The following is a 20,654-nucleotide window of genomic DNA, read 5'->3' as shown; positions in this document are numbered from 1 at the left end:
AAAACTGACACCATCTGCTGAAAACTGAGGTATTAACCATCCATACTAGAGTACACTAACGTTTTATTTCAATTAAAACCCAGTGCTAATAAGCTATTTTCATTTTCACATCCTCCAAAGACCCCTGAGGAAAAGTGACTGAAATGTAAAATGTCACCGTTTCCCCGTTCATGCCTTTTAATCTGAAAAAGATTTGAAGTGGAGTTTCACAAGATCAACCCTGCATGATGATTTGCCATCCTGGAATGAGGTGTATAGTAACGGTTTCTATTTGCACCGTGTCTCAGAACCAGCTCACAACATTGATATACTCTACTGGGACTTCATCAGCGCTCCATAATTATCCAGAGCTGAAGGAGCTCGCTGCAGGAGGCCTGAATCCTACCTGAGCAGGAGGTGACAGAAGCAACAGGAGGTGATCCTCTCAAACGTGTGCATCTTGAACTGGTGGGAGTTGTGGTTGGCTTTCTCTGGTCGGATATTTGATCTGAGACATACAATAAGAAAGAAAAGATGGTTAAAAGTTCAGTGGGTAGAATTTAGTGACATCTAGTGGTGAAGTTGCATGTTGCAGCTGCATAGCCCTCACTTCACCCTTCTCTTCCAAATACGGAAGAGAACCTGTGGTAACCTTCAGTTTTGTCGTGAAAAGTCAAAAGGTGTTTAGTCCAGTCTGGGCTACTGTAAAAAACATGGCGGCCTGTTTTACCCGTTAAATTTAAACACTTTAAATATAACGGGTAAATTCTAGGGTAAAGAAAACAACAATTCATACAATTTAGCTGAATACACAATACTGGAAACATCACCAGGATTATTTAATATTTAATATCTGCCATTAGATCCCTTTCACCTATATCTTACTCACTGCACCTTTAAATGACTCTAACACGCATCCATGTTAAAGTAGTTTGGAGGTATTCACTCAAAGCAACACACATAAACCTCATAGTGGCGCTGGAGGTAAAATCAGAGGTTCACACCCAATTTAACCGATTTATAAACAGCCTATAATTGCCGTCCCTATAGAACCATGCAGCTTGCAATTTTTTTTGTTTGTGTGTGTCTCAGTCGTGGGAAGAAATCCCTTCACTAATCATCAGATAACTTTCCTGTGGCAGTTCATTTAGTTTATTTTTCTCCACCCGACAGAACATGTGAGCAAAGTGAAGAGGACTTGAATCAGCCCACATCCAATTTTGATCTGTGTGTTCAAACATGAGAGGAGGGGAGAGTGCAGAGCGGAAACATGCAGCCCGTGAGCAAACACGACGGACACAAATAAAGGAAAACATGTTTGGTTCTTTTTTGAATTGAACACACCATCCAGAAGCCACTTAAACTGAGTGCTCCCACAAGTGAGTCCTTCATCAGGAACCCACATCCTCTCCATTGGTACAATTTTCCCATTCTGAATGAACCCGTTCTGGTGTCATTACCCAATGCACTGTGGCACACAGCTGTTTCTGACTCAGACTCTGGATCTGAGGAAAACGCTGTTTCAAGGCTGCTGTGAAAATGGTTACTTCTCTATTCAAATTACACATGAGGTTTGGAGAAAGCGTCGAGGGCCCAGCGGGGAAGTGGTTGTGTGTCTCCTCACTCTGTACATGGCTGCATCAGCTCAAAGAGTAAAGGCGGAAACTGGGCGTTGATTAATGCACATAGACTGTATATAAAGATAGATGACATGCAAGATCCTCGGACATAAATCCTGCCCCCTCCGTGTTAGTTAGAGTCAAATGAATTATTCTCAAAGACACAAACAGATATCCAATCCTTTCAAGGCAGTTTAGTTTAGTTTAGTTTATTTCACAGGGGCCGTGCACCACCACCTCAAGTTAGCTGTAAAGCCAATTTGCATGTGCAGTTCTTGGTTTGAAGATTGACGACATGACAGCTCCCAAAAGTGAAGTCAAATGAAGTTGGACTGAAAAACGGTTGAAAGTCAAAATGCATTTCAAATATTTTTTTTCTTGAAAATTGGTTTCTGTGCTTTAAGGTGGTTCGTATGACATCAGTGTTTGTGAAGTGTTAATTTTCCGGTTAGTTTAGATTTAATTCGACTTTTGATAATATAAAAACAGGGTGATACATTATGATTGACAGCTGAGAATGACTCATGATTGGTCTCTAGGACAGGTCCTCGCTATCCCAGCAAATGCGCCAAATATTAGTATTCGTTTCTGGATGGTGGGCGGACGTGGAGTCCATCTTTATACCCAGTCTATGATCCCCACACACTGCACTGTGCTGCTGTGATACATGCATACAAGAGAGAATGAATTCAGAAAGGCCACAGCGTGAGAGTCAGCGTGCAGAGCAGGGATATTGTTTTCATACATATCCAAACACAAAACATTTTCTCATTCAATCGGAGTGTCATGTCAAAACAACACTGTATTGTCAAAGAACAACAAACCAGAGAAGAACATGAGGATATCTGCTGCTGCAAATCACCTACTGACACAAAATAATACGACTTACCTCCATAGAGCACTGATTTGAGGAGCCGCCGATGCAGAGCCACTTTGTGTTAGTTTGCAGCTCTTTGAAACAGTTTGTGTTTATTGTGCATGTATGTGTGTGTGTGTGTCTGTGTGTGTGTGTGTTATCGTACTGGTGTCAGCAGTGTGTGCTTGATTACAGCTAAGACCTGATCAAACAGCGCACATGAAAGAGTCAACACCTCTCTCGGCCTTGGAATAACACGGTCGCAAACAAAGACAAACAAACACAACCGAAACACAAACGAGTACACAGTGTGTGTTTCTCTCCCTGTGGTACACACACTGGTCTTCTGTGTCGATCACAATCTGCCTGGATGCTGGTGTGGGTGTCTCTTTGTGCTTACATGGCCATTTCAAACTGATCCAGCCACTTCTTCTTCAGCTCTCTGGTCTTGAAGAAGAGCTCAAAGCCCGTGTAGCCCTGCTGGTGAGTCACGTAGAACCCGTAGCACCACTGTGGAGGTCAAGCAGAGGACAGCCATCAAACCAAAGGCATTTTCTTTATGCGAGTGCTGCATCATTAGCATATGTATAAATACCATGTCTAAATATATACCGTGATGATCATCTCATGGTGTGTACACTTTCAACGACGGGTCAGTCGCGAGCAACGTTACCCAACGAGTGCAATCTGAGTTAAAAGTATTTTTCTCAATTTGCATATCATAAATCTGCAAAACCCAATGGAGGGTTGTGTCGGTGCATTCGTGGGCTTAGCTGTAATCAACGCATGATCCTCTGTAACTAGCGGCTATGTCAATAGGCGCTGCTGGGATAAATTCTATTTGTGGTGTCAGTAATAACGGGAAAGAAAATCAGATTCACCCGATATGAACTCAAAGGGTTTTTAAGTAAAAGTGACCGAGATGATATGGCTGTAGTCAGAAATCATGGACCCCCCAAAATACTCCAGCCATACTCCCCATGGCACAGCTAGGAAGATCCCGGTTATTTAGAGAGTTGGATAAAAAAAGATCGATAACACTGTCATGCACAGAACAATGTCAGGAACATGCTAGAAATGGCATACAAGGGGGGTGGCACAAAACAACTCTGGGAAAATGTTCAAAGCAATTGATAATCTCAGGAGAATATCCAGGGTTCAGGGCATGTCTAAAAAAAGGATTAAATAGATCAGCCCAAAATTGCATCAATCTAACAGACATGAGCCATATTTTAAGATATTTACTCCCACACATAGTTCTTTATATTTGTTGGTTGGGTAAAGATTTTTTTTTAAACAAACAGACCCCAAACTGAGCCCTTCAAATATTTGGTTACGTTTTTTAACTAAACCCATGCGACCCCTTTCCTGACACACTGTCAAACAAGTATTTTGTTCAGGCCATCTGTGTCAGACAATGATCTGCAGCTATTAAAGAGCGTCATCAGTCCTCACTGGCTTCAGCTCTTGTGCCGTGTGGTTCCAGGGCCGGTGCCACCCGGCTCACAGAGCAGCCGGACTGTGTGACGGCTGCTGGATTCTGTCGACGTCAGGAGAGCTGCCGTAGTTTAACCAGAATTCAGCCTTAAGAGGACTTAAGCTGTGATGACAGTGAGGCAGAGTCTGCTAATCTGCCTCAGAGGAGCCGAAGTTCAGAAGAGAGATCAGAAGTTCGACATTTAGGAACATGACCAATGTGCTGTAAGGCAAAAGGACCCGGCATAGACCTCAACTACTGCTGTCAGATTTCCTATATAGGCATTACTATCTATTAAATAAAACCCAGGGTGTTAAAATATATCTTCATAAACGTGCTTGTTTTCTCCTCACTGATTCGTGGAGGCAACTTTCCAATAAAAAGCCACGGTTTTCATCCGCCGGAAGTGGACCAGGTTAAATGCCTTGCCCATGGGCACGATTGGCCTGCCCTGCACAGTGCTGAGTGTTTTTCAAGCACCGCTGAAGTGTTAAATCATTGATGACTGTGTGGGCGCTCAGTGGCAACACATCCACACACACACTGAAGTTTCATTTAGCACAAAATGATATATAGCTGTAAGCAGCCTTGGAGGACTGCACACATTCATCACCTGATATTAGCATCTCTGTCCTGCGGTGTGTGTGTGTGTATGTGGTTTTGTGTGTGTGTGCGGTGAGGTGGTTGAAGGTACACACAGTATCTGCACCTCTGTGAATATTTATCATCTCTTTCTGTTCTTTTCTTTTCTTGTCTAGCTGCAAATTATCTTTTTCTGCACGTGTCTGGGTCTTTTTGTGCGGCGCATGATTGATGGAGCTTCATCGTTAGAAGGTGGAGATAAAAAATGAAGTGTAATGACACATCTAAACATGTGCGGCCAAATGGCACCGCTCGTGTCATTACACGTTTAGTACAATACTGTTAATTTAGAAAATCATATTAGACACAACCATGAATAATGACAAACGCTCGCAGAGAAGATGAATCGTGCCAATAAACATGCAAGTGCGAAACCAATCCTTGCAATGGAAATATCCAGACAACGACCACACGTGCATCACGGCTGAACAATGGAGTAAATGAGGATGATAATAGAGTCTCTCTGATAAAAACCACAGAACCGTCCTGGGCTGGCAAGCTGTCACTTTCACATTGGCGATCAGCACCAGAGTGAGAGGAAACCATCTGTGAGCATTCATCAACAAGACATCAACAAGTCCCCTCCACTACATGCAGACGCTCCCACAGGGCGGGAATAAAACACACGGGCGGAATAATCTGTAAGAGGCGTCAGAGAGGAGCCGCGCTGGTTTTCTACATCAGGGTTTGGAATGAGGAGAAAAACCCACTGACCCCCCCCCATCGGCAAATCCGAGGATTTCACTGTAATTCTGAGCGATGGAGAGCAAATAAAGATGGATGAGATGACAGCAAAAGTGGAGCATAGTCTTCTTGATTGACAACTGGTGCCTGGCTGCAGTCTAGGTCATTAACCCTGCATCCTCCATGTTAGTGGATGGGCATTCTAGATAGTTAACTTCAGACCCTTGTATGTTTAAGTGCTCACTTTTTCTGTAATTTGGGTTTTAATTAGTTGTTTGATGCTATAAAAACTGATTGAAAGCAGAGGGTTTGATACTACGGCTCCACTCAACCGCTAAATGGCATCGCGCAAGATAAAAGCATTGAAATCCACACACAACGGGAGGAGTCGTCTGTCTTCACACACAGTCTGTGGTTCTGAGGAGTAACTGACCTTCTTCCCCTCCTTGTCAGACGTGGGGTTGTCGGTGATCTTGAAGTAGTTGAGGTCGAGCACGTCCTTCATCTCGTAGTTGTCTCCTCGTCTCTTGCAAATGATGACGGCCACGTCGAATAGAAAGATGTGTCTGTACACAGAGAAAAGTTGTGTTTATATCCTGTTGTGTTATTGTTATTGTGACAAATTACGAGTCATATTCATTTAGATGAAGTTGCAAAGATGTTGTCGATTACGAAGTCAATGATGGATCATATGACTTGTTGTAAATCATGATAGCACATAAGCAGATTAAAGTTGTATTTACCAACTAAGTTGACAGCTGTAATATTATTTTAAATACATTTTTCCAGGATAATGAAAGTGAAGGAGAACAACCTGTCTTGTTTCCTCTTGTCAACATTTGAGATCAAGCGCACCTCTCCGTCTCCTTTGGGCCGACCGAAGCTGATGAGAGGCTGATTCTGAAAGCAAAATAAAAGCATTGCAAGTGTGACAAATCCAACATGTTTGTTAATGACAACTTTCGGGATTTGATCAGACCTTCTCTAAGAATTAGCAATTTATATTGTTAATAATTAACAATATCTGAGTTTGGGTTTTTATCCACGATGTCTCTATTGCATTTTGTAACTATGTTTTATTTCTGTTAGACACAGACATCAGATTTGTATCAGCTACATTTAGATTTCAACCATTTACAGCTTCCTGGTTCACATCCCTCCTCCGCTGCAGTTCCCCAGTGAATCGTGTTGACACCACCTCTCGTTGTATCTTGAGATCACCAATGACATTCACTTAATTCACCAATCGTGTTCAATCAGGAGAAGATCTTTCCAGCCTAACAACCCCTCATGCTCTTATTCATGATACCTCTGCTGCTGGTTTCATCATCACAGGATTTCCTCCTTCACCACCTTCTCTCAGCCGGTTCTACTTTTGCGTTACCAAACTTTGTGGTATTTACGATCACATTAGACAATAGGCCACGAGGGAATGTTTACTGTAATCAACAGTAAAACCTACATCGTCCGCCTGACGTGACAGTGGAAGATAATTTGATATTTTCATCAATGATTTATTTATTAACATGTTGATGTATTCGAACTGTGGATTAATCCACTGATTTATTTTACATAAAGAGATTCAACTTAAAGACAAGAATACGTTTTCTTTAAATGATACTCAAAATATCAATTCATCATCAAAATTGTAACAGTTGTAAATTTTCTGTTGATTAATTGATTTACTAATAAACTACTAGCTTCATTTCATTATGGTATCTCCTCTACGGTAAAATTATCATCATTAAAACTTGAATTTTTCAGAACAAATGTGAGAAATGTGATCCAATTAAAAGGCCAAAATGAAATAACATTATTTAGAATGTTTAAGGAAACATTTGGATAATGTAAGTAACAAATATACATCATAGGTCTAGTTATTTGTCAATGATCTGTTATCAGATAAGTATGGTTACCTTGATTTCAGTCTACAGTTACTGTTTTAAGTATATTGTATATTTAATGCAGTTGTCAAAGTTGTGTCTTTTTGCTACAGGTTCATTTTCCTCAGACAAGTTAATGGAAGACTGACTCCCTGGGTTAAGACGACCACTAATAACTGAACTTCCACTGAGAGTAAACAAAATGTCTCCCTGAAATCTCTCTCCCTCACAAACACTAACACGATTTTGGGGTTTACCAAGTTTTCGATGGACCTCTGGTACTGGTCGATCTCCCTGAGCGTCTCATTATCCCTCTTCACCTCGTTGACATACTGAGCCAGGTCCTGGGCAGACACACACAGACACACACAGACACACATAAATCACACACACATAGTCTGTGTCAGTTTGAGTTTGTGCAGTATGGAGGTAATGAAATATGTCAGTAAACACTGGATACAGTACATTTTGTAAAATACGATTATTCCAACCACATCTACTCGGGTACTTCTTGGAATGAACCATATAATGTACATGTAGCTTTCAAAAAGCCCGTTATTTTTATTTTTCATCGCCACCTGGTGGCTCGCTGCAGTACAGGTGATGAATTCAGCATGCCTCCTCCATGTTAGCGAATGGGACATGGACCAAAACTAAAAAAGTGCAAGATTCAAGCTAAATAATTTCTTCTCAAAGATGGTTTCCTCCTTTAAGGTCGTTCATGTCACACTGAAGTACGCTCAAGTTTTAATATCTCAGATAAATTGGTTTTAATTAGTTACTTGATGCTATGAGAAAGTGGCGAAACATCATATCAACACCACTCCTGCCCAGACTTCTATGTAAAGAAGACTGCAACAACAACACGGTCTGAAATGAGGACTCATACCACTTTTCTGCCAAAAGCCTCAACATTTTATAGGTTAGATTAAAGACTATAATGTCCTAAGTTTAAATATGCAGTTCTTCAGGGGTTTGGGGTTGTGGAAATAGTTTAATGTTTAGTTTTTGTTTTTGGCCCCCAAAGTCCCTTGAAATGTCCTTGTGCCTTGACAAAGAGTTTCAAACAAAGCCTTTCTCAGATTGTTTTGTGTCACAGACCGTCTCTTTATGCTAAGCTCGGCTAATCAGTTGCCGGCTGTAGATTCAGATTTAAAACCCAGGTATGAGAGGGGAATAAGTTTTCTCTTAGCAAGAAAAGCAAATAAGCAAAAATATGCCGTGGAGTGTTTTTGTGTGTGCCTCTGGGAAAGAGTCCCATTTAAATATTATGAATCAAGTGTTCAAATTGTCAAAAGTTATGTATTTGCTGCATCTCTGTCGCGGACTCCTCTGGGCTTTCACTCACTTATGTGATGGAAATGTAACGTTTTTATCCATTCACACCGGTCCCTCGTAGTGGAGCATGAATGATGCATGAGTCTTTTCTTTTCTCCGTCTGATAAAAGTTGATTGCGGCAGAGATTTTTGGAATCATCTCTTGAATCAGCCTGCTGCCGGTAACAAGCTGAAATCACTGTGATTACACCATCAAGCCCTGCACTTACTTTCATGGCGTCGAGAGCGATCTTCAGGTTACTCTTGTCTGCAGCATCGTGGGTGTGCTTGACTAACTCCTGATGGAGGAGAACAGAGAGGAAATCATGGACCACACTCAGACAAACACTTTGACACTGCATGGACAAACACACTCTGCGCTTTGTGATTCGATAACAAGACAGCTTTAAGGTAAATTGTGTAGATGGATGTTGTTCTCATAAGAAAAAGGCATTCTTTTAAAGGAGAAGACTCAACTTTTAGATTATACTGATTAGATTATATTCTTCAGTTCAAATTATATATTTGTTTCACACTTGTCATGATCTTTTCTTTGTTATCACTTCTGACGTTGTTACAGAAAATTGTTTTCTCTCTTTGGTCACCACGTGTTTACTCATTGTGGAAACTGCTGGGTCTCTCTGCAACTTCGAAAGATCTTATCTATTAATATATATATTAAAACAGTGGTTTTATTTTATAAAGATTATCTTATCTTATCTGACGTTTTTAGTTTGCTGATATTTACTGTAAGTCTTTGTCCCTTCATCTTAGTGCATTGGTCTGTTCCTGTTGGTGTTCACCTGTGTATCTCCTTGCTACCTACGCCTGGATCACCTGTGTTTAGTTTCCTGCTCACGTGCAGACCAGTTATTGTTCATTTATTACAATATCTCTGTTAAATCCCTGCAAGTCTGTATGTTTGCACCCTGCTTGAGTTACTCACAGCAACTGAAACGAGACAAAGATGGATACACATTCTGTCTCTTCCTCTTGGATAAACTTTTCTGAAGCTTTAAACAAATTCGGCTGTCGGGGAAAAGACGTTCTGACCGCATCACCCTGCCGAACACATGTCCTTTTGATTAATCAACACATGGGAGTGTATTTGGGGAGATTAACCTGCACAGAGGAACCAATCTGTTTATGAAATCTGTCCAGAGTCTCGTGTGGAAGACTGGTTTCATTAGCATCACAACACCAGTCAGACAGAAAAGAGGACACTCACACTGGTCCCTGTCAGTGGGATGACGTGATTAGATTACATGTCTGTCACACCACTCTCCCCATTTTAGTAATAAAGGAAATTAGCGCATCATTATTTTCTGTAACGTACAATTGTTTTCTAAACAGATGCAGCCAAGCAGGAAAAAAATCAAAATTATCAACATGTCTTTATAAATAGTGATTATATGTTTAATATAAAAAAACAGGCGTGTTTGCCCTTTATTACCAACGATACGAAAATAAGAGATTAACTATTCCTCTGTGTTTTAGAAGCTAAAGCACTCTCACTTAATTTCCGCTTCACCTCCTCCTCTTCCCTTTGTTCCTTTTCTTCTTGCCCCTTCCCAAAGTGCCTCCCCAGGGTAGGGGGTGACTGAGAACACTCACCATTTAGACCATCACTCTCTACAACCATTTAAAACAGCTCTCCAGTCATTGTCCTGAACTGCACTGGCAGCCATACACTGACCTCTGGTTCCTACTAACCAGGGGAGATGGTCATGGTGTCTTGCTTCCTTTCACAGGAAGCAAGAAATATACATGATCATTCTACACTGTACCAAATTTTAACACTAAAGAAATTGTTATTAACTACCAGAGAAATATATGGTCTAATTATATAATTACTATCTTCCCTGAAAAATACTTGTTTGTTTCTATAAACTGAAGTCTTGGGAATAATGGATTAATTGAAATCGTGAACGTCAGTGGTGTTTTTTACAGTGTGGCTCTGTTATGAAGGGAGGGAAAGTGTGGAGAACGGCGCCATCAAGTGGACCCATTTAAAACTTCCTGCAAGATAACTCAGTTGATTTAAAGATGATAAAACCTCTCGATGTAGAAAACTTTTACTCCTCAAAGAAAAAAAGTTAGAAAATATGAATGTGTGCAATAACCATGAAGGTTTGAGTCCCTCCAACATCAGGTAATATCTGAGTAATGTGGAGACACACAGCAAATTACTCCAAGAGTAAAATATATCCAAAGATTGTTGCATAAAAAACATCTTCCATTACCAAACAGACCAGAGGACCCAGTCACTGACATGACCTGCTGCCGTTTCTCAGAAAGACAGATCAACAGTCTCTTTACCTGAAGAAGCAGATGATACTTCAGGACTCGCTGCATCGGAACCACCAGCAGGTCCCTCAGGGTAAACTTCCCATTGTTGGCCCTTTTGGAGCATTCCTGGAATTAATACAACAGTTTGTGTCATTTTACTTTATGATGCTGACATCTTTCACAAGCATCAGCACAAAAACAATGTATTTGTCACTGCGTATTTCTGCTCACTTTTATTTTTGGGCCAAGAAATTATCAAAACCCCAGAGTTTTAGAAAAATGGGAGGTCATGAAGATGAGGGAGGCCTAGTTATGTATTGTTTTGTATATTCAACTGTATTCTAAGAGCTTACACAGTTCATTTATACATTTACATTTACTTCTGTCAGTGATCCACGAAATAAAATCTATTATCTTAAACAACTCTTACCCACATATAATGATATATATCTCTAAATTGTTTGGTTCTATTAAGGTTGGATTGAATAAGACACACAATGCAATAAAAAAACATGAAACACTGTATGTGTAGTGCACAAAATAAACACTGGGGGCCACTGTACAACGAGATATGTGTGTGTGTGAGTGAAGAGGCTTGTTCAGGTGTCAAACCTCCAGCTTCAGTCGAACGTCCTCCTTCTCTTTGCAGATGAGGTCTAACACAGCGATGGCGATCTCCACCCGACTGCAGTAGATGCCATAAATGAGCAGCCTAACAATTCAGAGGAAAGGCAATGAGGTGGGAGCTCAAACACGATAAACTGTTTATACACAAGATAAGAGAAGCGTCATAATCTAACTCACATTATGTGATATTCATATTAAGAATTATTTAAGATGAAGTGAAACTTTTACTCATCTAGACTATGACCTCATTTCCAGTAGTGACAAAGACATCCTTAATCGAATATGAGCAGGAAACAGTCGAATGCAATGTGTTAATTATGTTGCAGAGACAACTCGGACAGAACTTTGTATCATGAACTGACTCAGAGCTTTTTTTAGCCACTGGCTTGTCACAACTCAAAAGTAAACCTGGTGCAGAACAAATGCAGTTAAAATGTGTGATATATATTCTACAGTCAGGGGCAAACTGAAAGAGAGAGTACAGATGTCTGGAGGGAAACAAAGATGAAACCGTCTGTGCACGTGAAACTGACATTTTGGAAGTGTATGAGAGCCAGGTGAAAGAAAAAGATTATTTCACAAAGTTGAAATGTCGAGAATTAAGTCAAACTTTTCATTTCATATTAAGAATGAAGTCAAAATGGCAGAAATAAAAATGAAATTCAAGATTAAAGTCGAACTTTGAGGAACATATTAAACTACCCCTAAAAAAAAAAGCTTTGTGCAAATGAAATGTTGATTGTTTGTCTTTCAGTAAGAAATTGTTTTTCTTTGAGAGCATTACCACAATGTAAAGCATCACAGAGCTGCTCCTCAACCTGGACTCGATGGAGCAGAGGAGTTAACTTTATCCTCGACACCTCAACTTTAATCTAAAGATCCAAAATACCGCCCCCCCCATAATGAGATGTTGCTACCAGCCAATGAAATGCTTCCCTCCCTGGCCTCTCTGACTTCCACGTGTTCACACCTCACGAGTCTTACGCAACATGTTGACGCGGAGAGACTCTGCATTAACGATGCTCTTTGATGCCTTCGCCTTCAACCTCACAATAAATATGAATGATTGGTGTTCATGAATACCTCTCTTTGTAGCTGAGGAAAATCTGGTAGAGATTTAAGGCGTTTTTGTTCAGGATGGATTCCTGCACGTCAACCATCAGGCTCTTGTGAACTTTCACCAGGTCCTGCGTTGGACGGAGAAGCTGTCAGTGTCCGGTCAGAAACATTTTCATCATGTCCGCCAAGGAGGTTATGTTTCCACCCCTGTCAGACTTTTTATTGAGGGTTTGTTTGTTTATAAAACTTCATAGAGGAACACATACAATTTTAGTGTTGATCTGGATCGGGGACTTTTCTTTTCACTCTTTTGAACATTGCAAGATTTTAGTTATTGACTGCAGCTTGAGGTTGTGAGCGCCATCCTAGTTTTTAATGTTCTGTGACAAAAAGGGGAAACCAACTCACAGGAATGTTCAGAAAGACTTTGTCGATTTCAGCCGCCGAGAAGAACTTTGTCAGTGGATTCAGGAAATACTGGAGAAAAGAAAATACAGATAAAAACTCTCTGTTAATCTTTCAGGGTCCTTGTGAAACTACAAACTACAAACAGCTGCGGTGAAACTCAAACTGAAACCAGTAAGAGACATCACAAGGTCAATACCAGATGGTAGATACAAGAGTTACGGGAAATTGATAAATGTGAATTAGTTCAGTTCAGTTCAGATTTGAGTAGAATTGACAAGTAACAGTGTTTGAAGTGGAACCTTCTCGATGGACTCCAGCGTCTCCGTGTACTTCTCCTCCGTCTGTTTGATCTCCGTCAGGCAGCAGATCCGCACGTCCACCTCCGCCTGCTTCTGGAGAGACGCACACCTCAGAACATGTTCCACACTTACTGCTGTCTGATGGAGAAACGTGTCGTTTGCTTCTTTATGTTTATTTTGCTCATTTACTGCCGTCTTGAAGAAGAGTAAAGAATAAAAGGGGAAATATTCAGTAAATGCTGATTCTTTACTATCTTTATCCATTTTATCTCACCTGATATTAGTACTGCATTACACGTCAATAAAGATTATCTACCATGTTTATGTGAGATCTAAAGTTACTTATTGCATATACTAAAAGTCTGTTTGATATAAAACATGTCATTGTTATAGATTAGATTAGACTATCAAATATAATGGTTGTCTACACTTTCATTAGCTACAATATTAAAATGCTGCTTTTATCTTCACCATCAATCAATTATCCACTAATATGACACGAATAACAAAGCATCACTTTGCATTATGAGTACTTCTTACGCCTTTAATAACATAATTTCAAATAGAGGACTTTAACTTTTTTTACAATTTATTAAATAATATTCAACAATAAATGTAATTTTTTAAATAATAAAGTAATAATAAAGTTAAAGATTTTATATATGACTAGTTTACTCTTGTGACCATATACAGATGAGAAATTTCCATGTACATTTTGTGTGTGTGTGTGTGTGTGTGTGTGTGTGTGTGTGTGTGTGTGTGTGTGTGTGTGTGTGTGTGTGTGTGTGTGTGTGCGTGTGTGTGTGTGTGTGTGTCTGACTCATAGTGGTACCAGTGGGGGATGCTGCTCAGCCCTCATGAGATCTTCATAGATCTCTCCACCAGCGTGGTCCTCCTCCAGCCCATAGACCACCGCGTACAAGTCGTCCTCGTCCTCAAGGGCATTCTCACTACAACACACACACACACACACAGACACACACACAGACATTACCATCTCTAAAATGTATTGATTATTTCCAACAATTGTGTAAAAAGACACACTAACAGCAGTTGGGTTCAGGCAGGCTCCATGGATGGTGTGTATCAGATGCAGCATTAACAGTAAAACATGTGCAGGTGTCAAACTTTCTCTACATCCTCTTTGTGTGAAGACAAGTGATGTTATACCCATTAACATGATAGAGTTATACAATATTAAATAAACAATAAGACTGAACTGCTGTTTCTTTCTCTCTCATTTACTCCTCATTAATCACTAATCAGTGCTTTTATGAGATTAAATACTTCATAAAGGAAGAGCGCACAATTCTGCTCTGCACACATTTGATTACCCTGATTTGTCTTAGCGCTCGAGCGAGGTGTCAAACAGCCCCATTCAGAACCCTGATGTGGGCGGGATGCATTCGGCAGAAGCATGCAGGAATCACTCATTCATTTCCTCTGACGGTCTCAGAGAGACGGAGCCTTTAACCACAACTCGTGGGTGTCCAGACCCTGGAGAGCGAGGACGATGAGCAGAGTTCTGCTTCTCAGCAAAATAATTGTGTGCTATCAGCCACAGTGATGGGCCCACAGAGAGCAGCGTCATACGTACTCAATCAAGTCCTCCAGATTATTGTAAATGTCCTCGTCTTTCAGGCTGTCCTCCATCGGGAAGGGCCTAGAAACGACAGCACAGCAGGTTCGCTGTTAATCTCAATAAACTCTACGGTGAAACTATTAGAGGGGCTAATGGAAGGAGATAATAAAATATCTGCAGCAGGGAAATGGTTTGGAATATTTTACAGATTCACCAGCGCAGCTTTTAGAAAACAAGAAATAGGGCCTTTATTAAGATTTACTGATGTCAAAATTATAAATAAAACAAACAACACATTGAAACAATTTTATATGGTGTAAATATTTAATACTTTTATACGAATGAAAGCTTACAACTCCTGGTAAAAACTGGAAAGTAATAAGATGTGAGACTATGGTGGTAAGTGGAGGAGGAGACGGAGGTGCGTGTTAAAAGGCTTTTGATAACTTTACCTAATGTCTGTTTGTGTCAATTGATGACTGCGTCTGTTTTGTGTGTTTTTAACATTCTGTGACTTACTTGAATCCTGCTTGTTTTGCAACTGTTGTGTACGAGAGCAGAGACAGCGTGTCCATGACCTGGAGAAAGACAGAAAGAGAGAGTCCATCCTGAGGGGTCCAAAGACAAATGGTCAGCTCCAAACATTAGTTCACACCTCGAACTAAATGTGTCTCCTGTGATTGGATCTCACTTCACCGCTCTACACATAAATACACCTATTGTTTCTGTTTGTAAAACCAAACAATGCAGTTTTTAGCCAGTGTGACAACACAGAAGTGTCCGACACAAGTGTGTCAGTGACAGAGACAGAAGCTGTGTCTCAATTTGACTTGTCTGTCCCACATGTCAAAAATGTGTCTTTTCATCCCTGAGAAACAAAGGTCCAACATATCCCAGGACTCATTGCCCGTCAGTGACAAACAGCGAAGGCAAGTGACCGAGATGTCCAATGCTTGAATATCCTGCTTCAACTCAACCCAACACATTAAAATATCAAGTGACATTAAAACTTTCTTGTCTTGTCCAACTTCAGCTCTGTTGCTAGTGAGCCGCAGTACAGGCAACAAGCTGCTGAGGCCGTTCACAGAATCCTCTGTGGACCAGGCCGTCTTGTTTCAGTTTGAGGTCTACATGGCCCCCACAGGAAGTGGTCTTCATTGACTGGGTCCACTGGAGGATGCAGCCTCTGAATTGAGACACAGCTTAAGAGAGACAGACACTTGCTATGCTAAAGCTAATAACTACCACTTTCCAACAGGTAAATATTACTGTTCCCCTCCATGTTGCATGGATATACCATGACCTGGATGACTGAGAATCTCCACAGACACATAATATAACTGCTGAACTGTATCTCAATTAGAATATTCGACTCTCACCTTGCTGTACATTAAAAAAATAACGACTAAACCTTTAGCCACCAATAAAAACAAGCAACTCGTTAACAATTAGTTAGCAACCAGCTAACGCATAGAAAACAATGTCACACCTTAGGCAATATTGAGGATGTGCTATAGTGTCCCAACACACCTCAACTACAACCAGTAGAACATTGAGCTGTTGCATTGTGGTGTCATCGACGGCATTGAAAATGAAAACAGGGGGTTCCCGTCACTGGTCGACTCCAGTCAATGCTACAGCTTGAAAAAGAGCTTATTCTATATTTTTTATATAAAAAGCGTTATCATTTAGGTTATAGAATTAGTTGATAGAAATGCAGTCGTTAGTGGCAGCCAAGAATAATCAAGTGAGCGCTGACCTACCTAAAAGACGTTTGGGAGAAATCTTTATTATTTCAGAAGGAGAACTTACTGTGTGTTCTGTGATAAATTGAGATCATATCAGATTTAACTTTTCACACACACAACAAAGGGACAGTTTGATGTCGCATGAACGTTTGATTTGGGAGTTCTTGTTACCTTTTGCTCATGTGGCTTTAGAAGTACAATTTGTAAGTAGGGCACAGAAACCACGTTGAGTCTGCTTTTCACATGTGGCTACAACTGACTCAGACGATCAGACAAGTCAAGTGTGAGAAAAACGTTTTGAAGACTTCCTAAAAGTATGAACGCTTTACTATGTGATTTGATTTTTTTCAGCGTATTTGTGGGTTCTTCCGGTTGCCTTGAAGATCGGATGCTTCACTTGTGTTTCTATTTTTGTTAGTTATTCAACTATCTGCGTTAAATATGTGACAGGTGTGATGTACATCAGAATGAAATTTAAGTTATGAAATCTCTTAAAAGATAACGGTAATCATAAATTTGACATTTTCTATTTATTATTTTAAATGTGTTTAATCAAAACTATGTATATATATTTTTTTAATTCAGATGCCATTTGTACTTCTGTCTAACGTGCTGCCATAAAAAAGGATTTCATTTCACGTCACCACACACCTGTGTTCAGCCACAGCCGCAGAAACTCATTGACACAGGAAGAGGAGACCAGGTGCATACAGCCTCTGATATCTCACCGCATCAAAAATATATTTTTCAACACTACCGGTAAATCCAAATCCTACTTTACAGTTTACTGTTACTAATTTCTTCAGAGCAGAAATTAGAAAATGAGCCAATTAACCAACTAACTCAATATTTTGAGGGATTTCTCAAGAATATAACCCTCCATTATGTCCTTTATTTAACTATTTCTCAAACAGTATTTGCCTCAGCATTACGCTCAGTGTTGGTTGAGTCAGTTCTTTTGCGAGGCCTGATAAAGGAACATTAATAACTTTTCAATAGCTGGATTTACGTCCTCCAGACTAATTTCTACGTACCCACATACCAACACACACACACACACATACCCACATACCCCCACACACACACACATGCACATTCACACCTCCAACACCACAGACACTCTGCTGCAGAGACTTGAGGGTTTCGAAGTAGCGTGACCATTTCCTGACGACCATTCTGTCTCTGTCTTCTCATCAGAATAAGAAGCGATTTACTGTCAAGTAGCTTTCACTTTGGTGTTTTGATGCATATCGATGAACATAATAAGTAGAAAGTGAAAACAAAAGGTAAAATATAAGGGAAAAGACAAAACAAGAACTTTAAGTACCAGAGCAGAATCAACAGTAAAAATCGACGATAACAATTTATGACACAACAATGAAATGTATAAAAATGAATATGTAAAAACTATATCAAATATATGTTTATCTACTTATATTGTTGTTTGTGATGATTTAAGTGAATGAAAGCCAAGAAATGGTTTGCACACCAACACCTTTCCACACTTACTGCTATAGCTTCACATTTATCACACATACATAAGACTAGCATCAACTTTATCATCTGATAAATCCACCTAACACAGTCGGATAACAACTTTTACTGCACTTTTCTGTTCGAGTGAATTCAAGTTAATATCTTGAACTCAGTCGAGAGAAGAACTAAACCCATTTCATCTCTCAGACCTCCTGGCAGCTTCATGCGGTCAGCGTGGCTGCCCGAGGTGAAGCCTGTAGTTAAGTCACGGCATGAATGTAGGTTAGAGAGCTCTCATTAGATATTCAGCGGACTAATGCTCAGTCTACGGCTAGAGTTGGCACAACCCTGCGCGAGTGGATTAGACCGTGCAGGCTGAGATTTGAGATGTTCTCTTTTGGATGTTTTCTGGAAAATAGGGGAATTGAGATTGAGCATTTCTCATTCAGCTGTACAACACTTCCTGGAGTCAGTCCAGTCCAATCATCAAACCTGCAAACAGCCGTATTTTTAACTAATGATGTGAGGGGGGTGGGGAAAAGAAATGATGGCAGTGCAATCTCCCCGCACCGGAAGCTTGCTTGTTTGATGGACAACTCTTTAACATGACTGAGATTACGCAGCCCTGCTTGGATGTGCTGTACATATTTGCAGGCACCACCTCCCCTGCAGGATTACCAGTGGGCAGATTAACTGGAAGCTTCTTTAGAACATTACACACTGAATGGAAAGGAAATGGTCTGTGTGGGAAACTGCACGCGAAGCTCTGCATGCAAGCCCCCATAGTTCTCAAAGACTTAAGACCATTCTCTATTTCCTGCAGGGAAGTGATTTAAACATTGTAAACATGTGTAATCAGCCTGAATGAAATACCATTTATATATTTGTCTCTGTGCACTGCCGACATGTTTAATTTAAAATTCCTGAGAATGTGAAAAAACTACATGAGATCCATCAAAAATGACTTCAACTAGACACAAATCTTTATCAAGTGAAATATTGCATGAAGTAAATAAGTCACATGAAATCCTTTTGACCAGAGATTACAGGCTTTTATTATCATTATTATTTCAAATCTACTGAATTATATAATTACAAATATATTAATTATATTAATACAAGTAGAATCCGCTCTAGTAAACATACACTGTAAATATAAAGACGGACGACCCTCTTTTCTTCCCACTATCCAGAAATGAAGTTAAATATACTAGCTATGGTTGCCTCCATCTTGCTCATTAATAACCATTCTATGTCTGCAGTAGCGATCGCGGAATGGAGCGACAATTCTGTCCCATCTGCTAACATGGAGGAGGCTGGATTTGTGACCTATATTGCAGCCAGCCACTAGGCGTGTTTAAATGCTCAGGCTTTTTTAAGGAAAGCTGTAATACCATCAATCTTTATTTACAGTGTATTGTTAGAAGTGGTTAGAAATACTTTCTCTGTGGATCGACTTTACATTGTCTGATGACTACAAACACCTTGTGGCAAAGTTAAGCACCAAATGCACACAAGTAAGGAAATGTGAGTGAGTGTTTCTCTGAGTCAATTCAGGCTGCTGTGCTGCGAGTGAGAGTCCAGTGAGGAGAAGTGCACTACAAACCCACTGACCTGATAACACTGTGCTGCTCCCACAATAACACAGCAATAAAATCTGAGTCGACCCCTTCAGACAAACACCAGGAAGATGCTCGGCAATGCATGGAGGAAATGGAATGCTCTTAAACTCACGCGCTCGCACACACACACACACACACACACACACACACACACACACACACACACACACACACACACACACACACACACACACACACACACACACGCACACACACACACACACACACACACAAGCCTTATTTCCATCAGAGGCAAACTCACTATACCTCTGACTCACTCTATGTCTTACTAATTTTCAGCAATTTGACTTTGCTTCATGCACTTCCTTTTACTTTTGACCCAACTATGATGTTGAATGTGTGGTTTGCATGAACCTTTAACAGCCACACCTTCCAATGAGTCTGGATTCCACACAAGTTTTCTGCTTACATTCATCTCAAGCTTTCCCAGAATATATTAGAAAACAATATTTTCCAACAACATTAAATACTCTGTAGAAACAAAAAGATGTTGTGTTACAGTTTATTCATCCAGTGAATGACAAGCTGCTTGGTAAACCATGGCACAGTTTTGTTTTTTGTGTGAAATGTTCTCAGGACGTGTTTTTCTCAACAATGCATCTGAAAGCCTTATTATCAGCATCACTCACAGGAAGTTGATGTCAGATGAACAGTAGATTACTTCAAACCTCAACACAAATACATTTCCTTATAACTCTGATTAAATGTGAGATTCCGAAAAGCTCACGAACTTTCATAAGTTGTTGCTAAAGAAGACGGCAGCTAAAAGAAGAACTGTTGGAGAATATCCTCATATGTGAAAAGACAGGATGGCTTCTTCGTGTGGTGACAGAAACACTTAACGATGGATGTGGGTGTTACCTTTCCGAAGTCTCGAACGTCAAAGAGATCAAAGGCTTCAAATAAATCGCTCTTCTTCATCCCAAACACGTCGCAGCACGACTTCAGGAACGTGCGGATGTTCTTCAAGCACAGGAACTGAAATGAGAGCAGCGACAGAAACTTTAATTAGCTTCCTTTATCTCTTGCAGTAACTTTTCATTTTCTAAAATCACGATAAGACAAT

At 40.2% G+C, this 20,654-nt stretch overlaps 1 protein-coding gene across 2 annotated transcripts in view; it reads right to left on the bottom strand.

The window, feature by feature from the left end:
• Positions 1-20,654, bottom strand: part of LOC133968547 (guanine nucleotide exchange factor VAV3-like) — a 43,216-nt gene that overhangs the window by 19,681 nt on the left and 2,881 nt on the right. The window contains exons 2-16 of one of the 2 annotated variants that reach the window (XM_062404653.1): positions 20,450-20,566; positions 15,241-15,299; positions 14,737-14,802; positions 13,972-14,089; positions 13,140-13,232; positions 12,841-12,909; positions 12,457-12,560; positions 11,359-11,458; positions 10,777-10,872; positions 8,688-8,756; positions 7,398-7,484; positions 6,072-6,157; positions 5,691-5,823; positions 2,855-2,964; positions 386-487 (exon numbers count right to left, since the gene is read on the bottom strand). In XM_062404653.1, coding sequence (XP_062260637.1) covers positions 386-487; positions 2,855-2,964; positions 5,691-5,823; positions 6,072-6,157; positions 7,398-7,484; positions 8,688-8,756; positions 10,777-10,872; positions 11,359-11,458; positions 12,457-12,560; positions 12,841-12,909; positions 13,140-13,232; positions 13,972-14,089; positions 14,737-14,802; positions 15,241-15,299; positions 20,450-20,566 — 1,409 coding nt within the window. The remainder of the gene's footprint in view (positions 1-385; positions 488-2,854; positions 2,965-5,690; positions 5,824-6,071; positions 6,158-7,397; positions 7,485-8,687; positions 8,757-10,776; positions 10,873-11,358; positions 11,459-12,456; positions 12,561-12,840; positions 12,910-13,139; positions 13,233-13,971; positions 14,090-14,736; positions 14,803-15,240; positions 15,300-20,449; positions 20,567-20,654) is intronic. The other variant, XM_062404654.1, reaches the window with a different exon arrangement.

The sequence above is a fragment of the Platichthys flesus genome, chromosome 14 (assembly GCF_949316205.1).
Source record: "Platichthys flesus chromosome 14, fPlaFle2.1, whole genome shotgun sequence".
In the NCBI taxonomy this organism is placed as follows: domain Eukaryota; kingdom Metazoa; phylum Chordata; class Actinopteri; order Pleuronectiformes; family Pleuronectidae; genus Platichthys; species Platichthys flesus.
The sequence above is the reverse complement of the archived record's forward strand: the minus strand, read 5'-3'. Positions and strand labels throughout refer to the sequence as shown.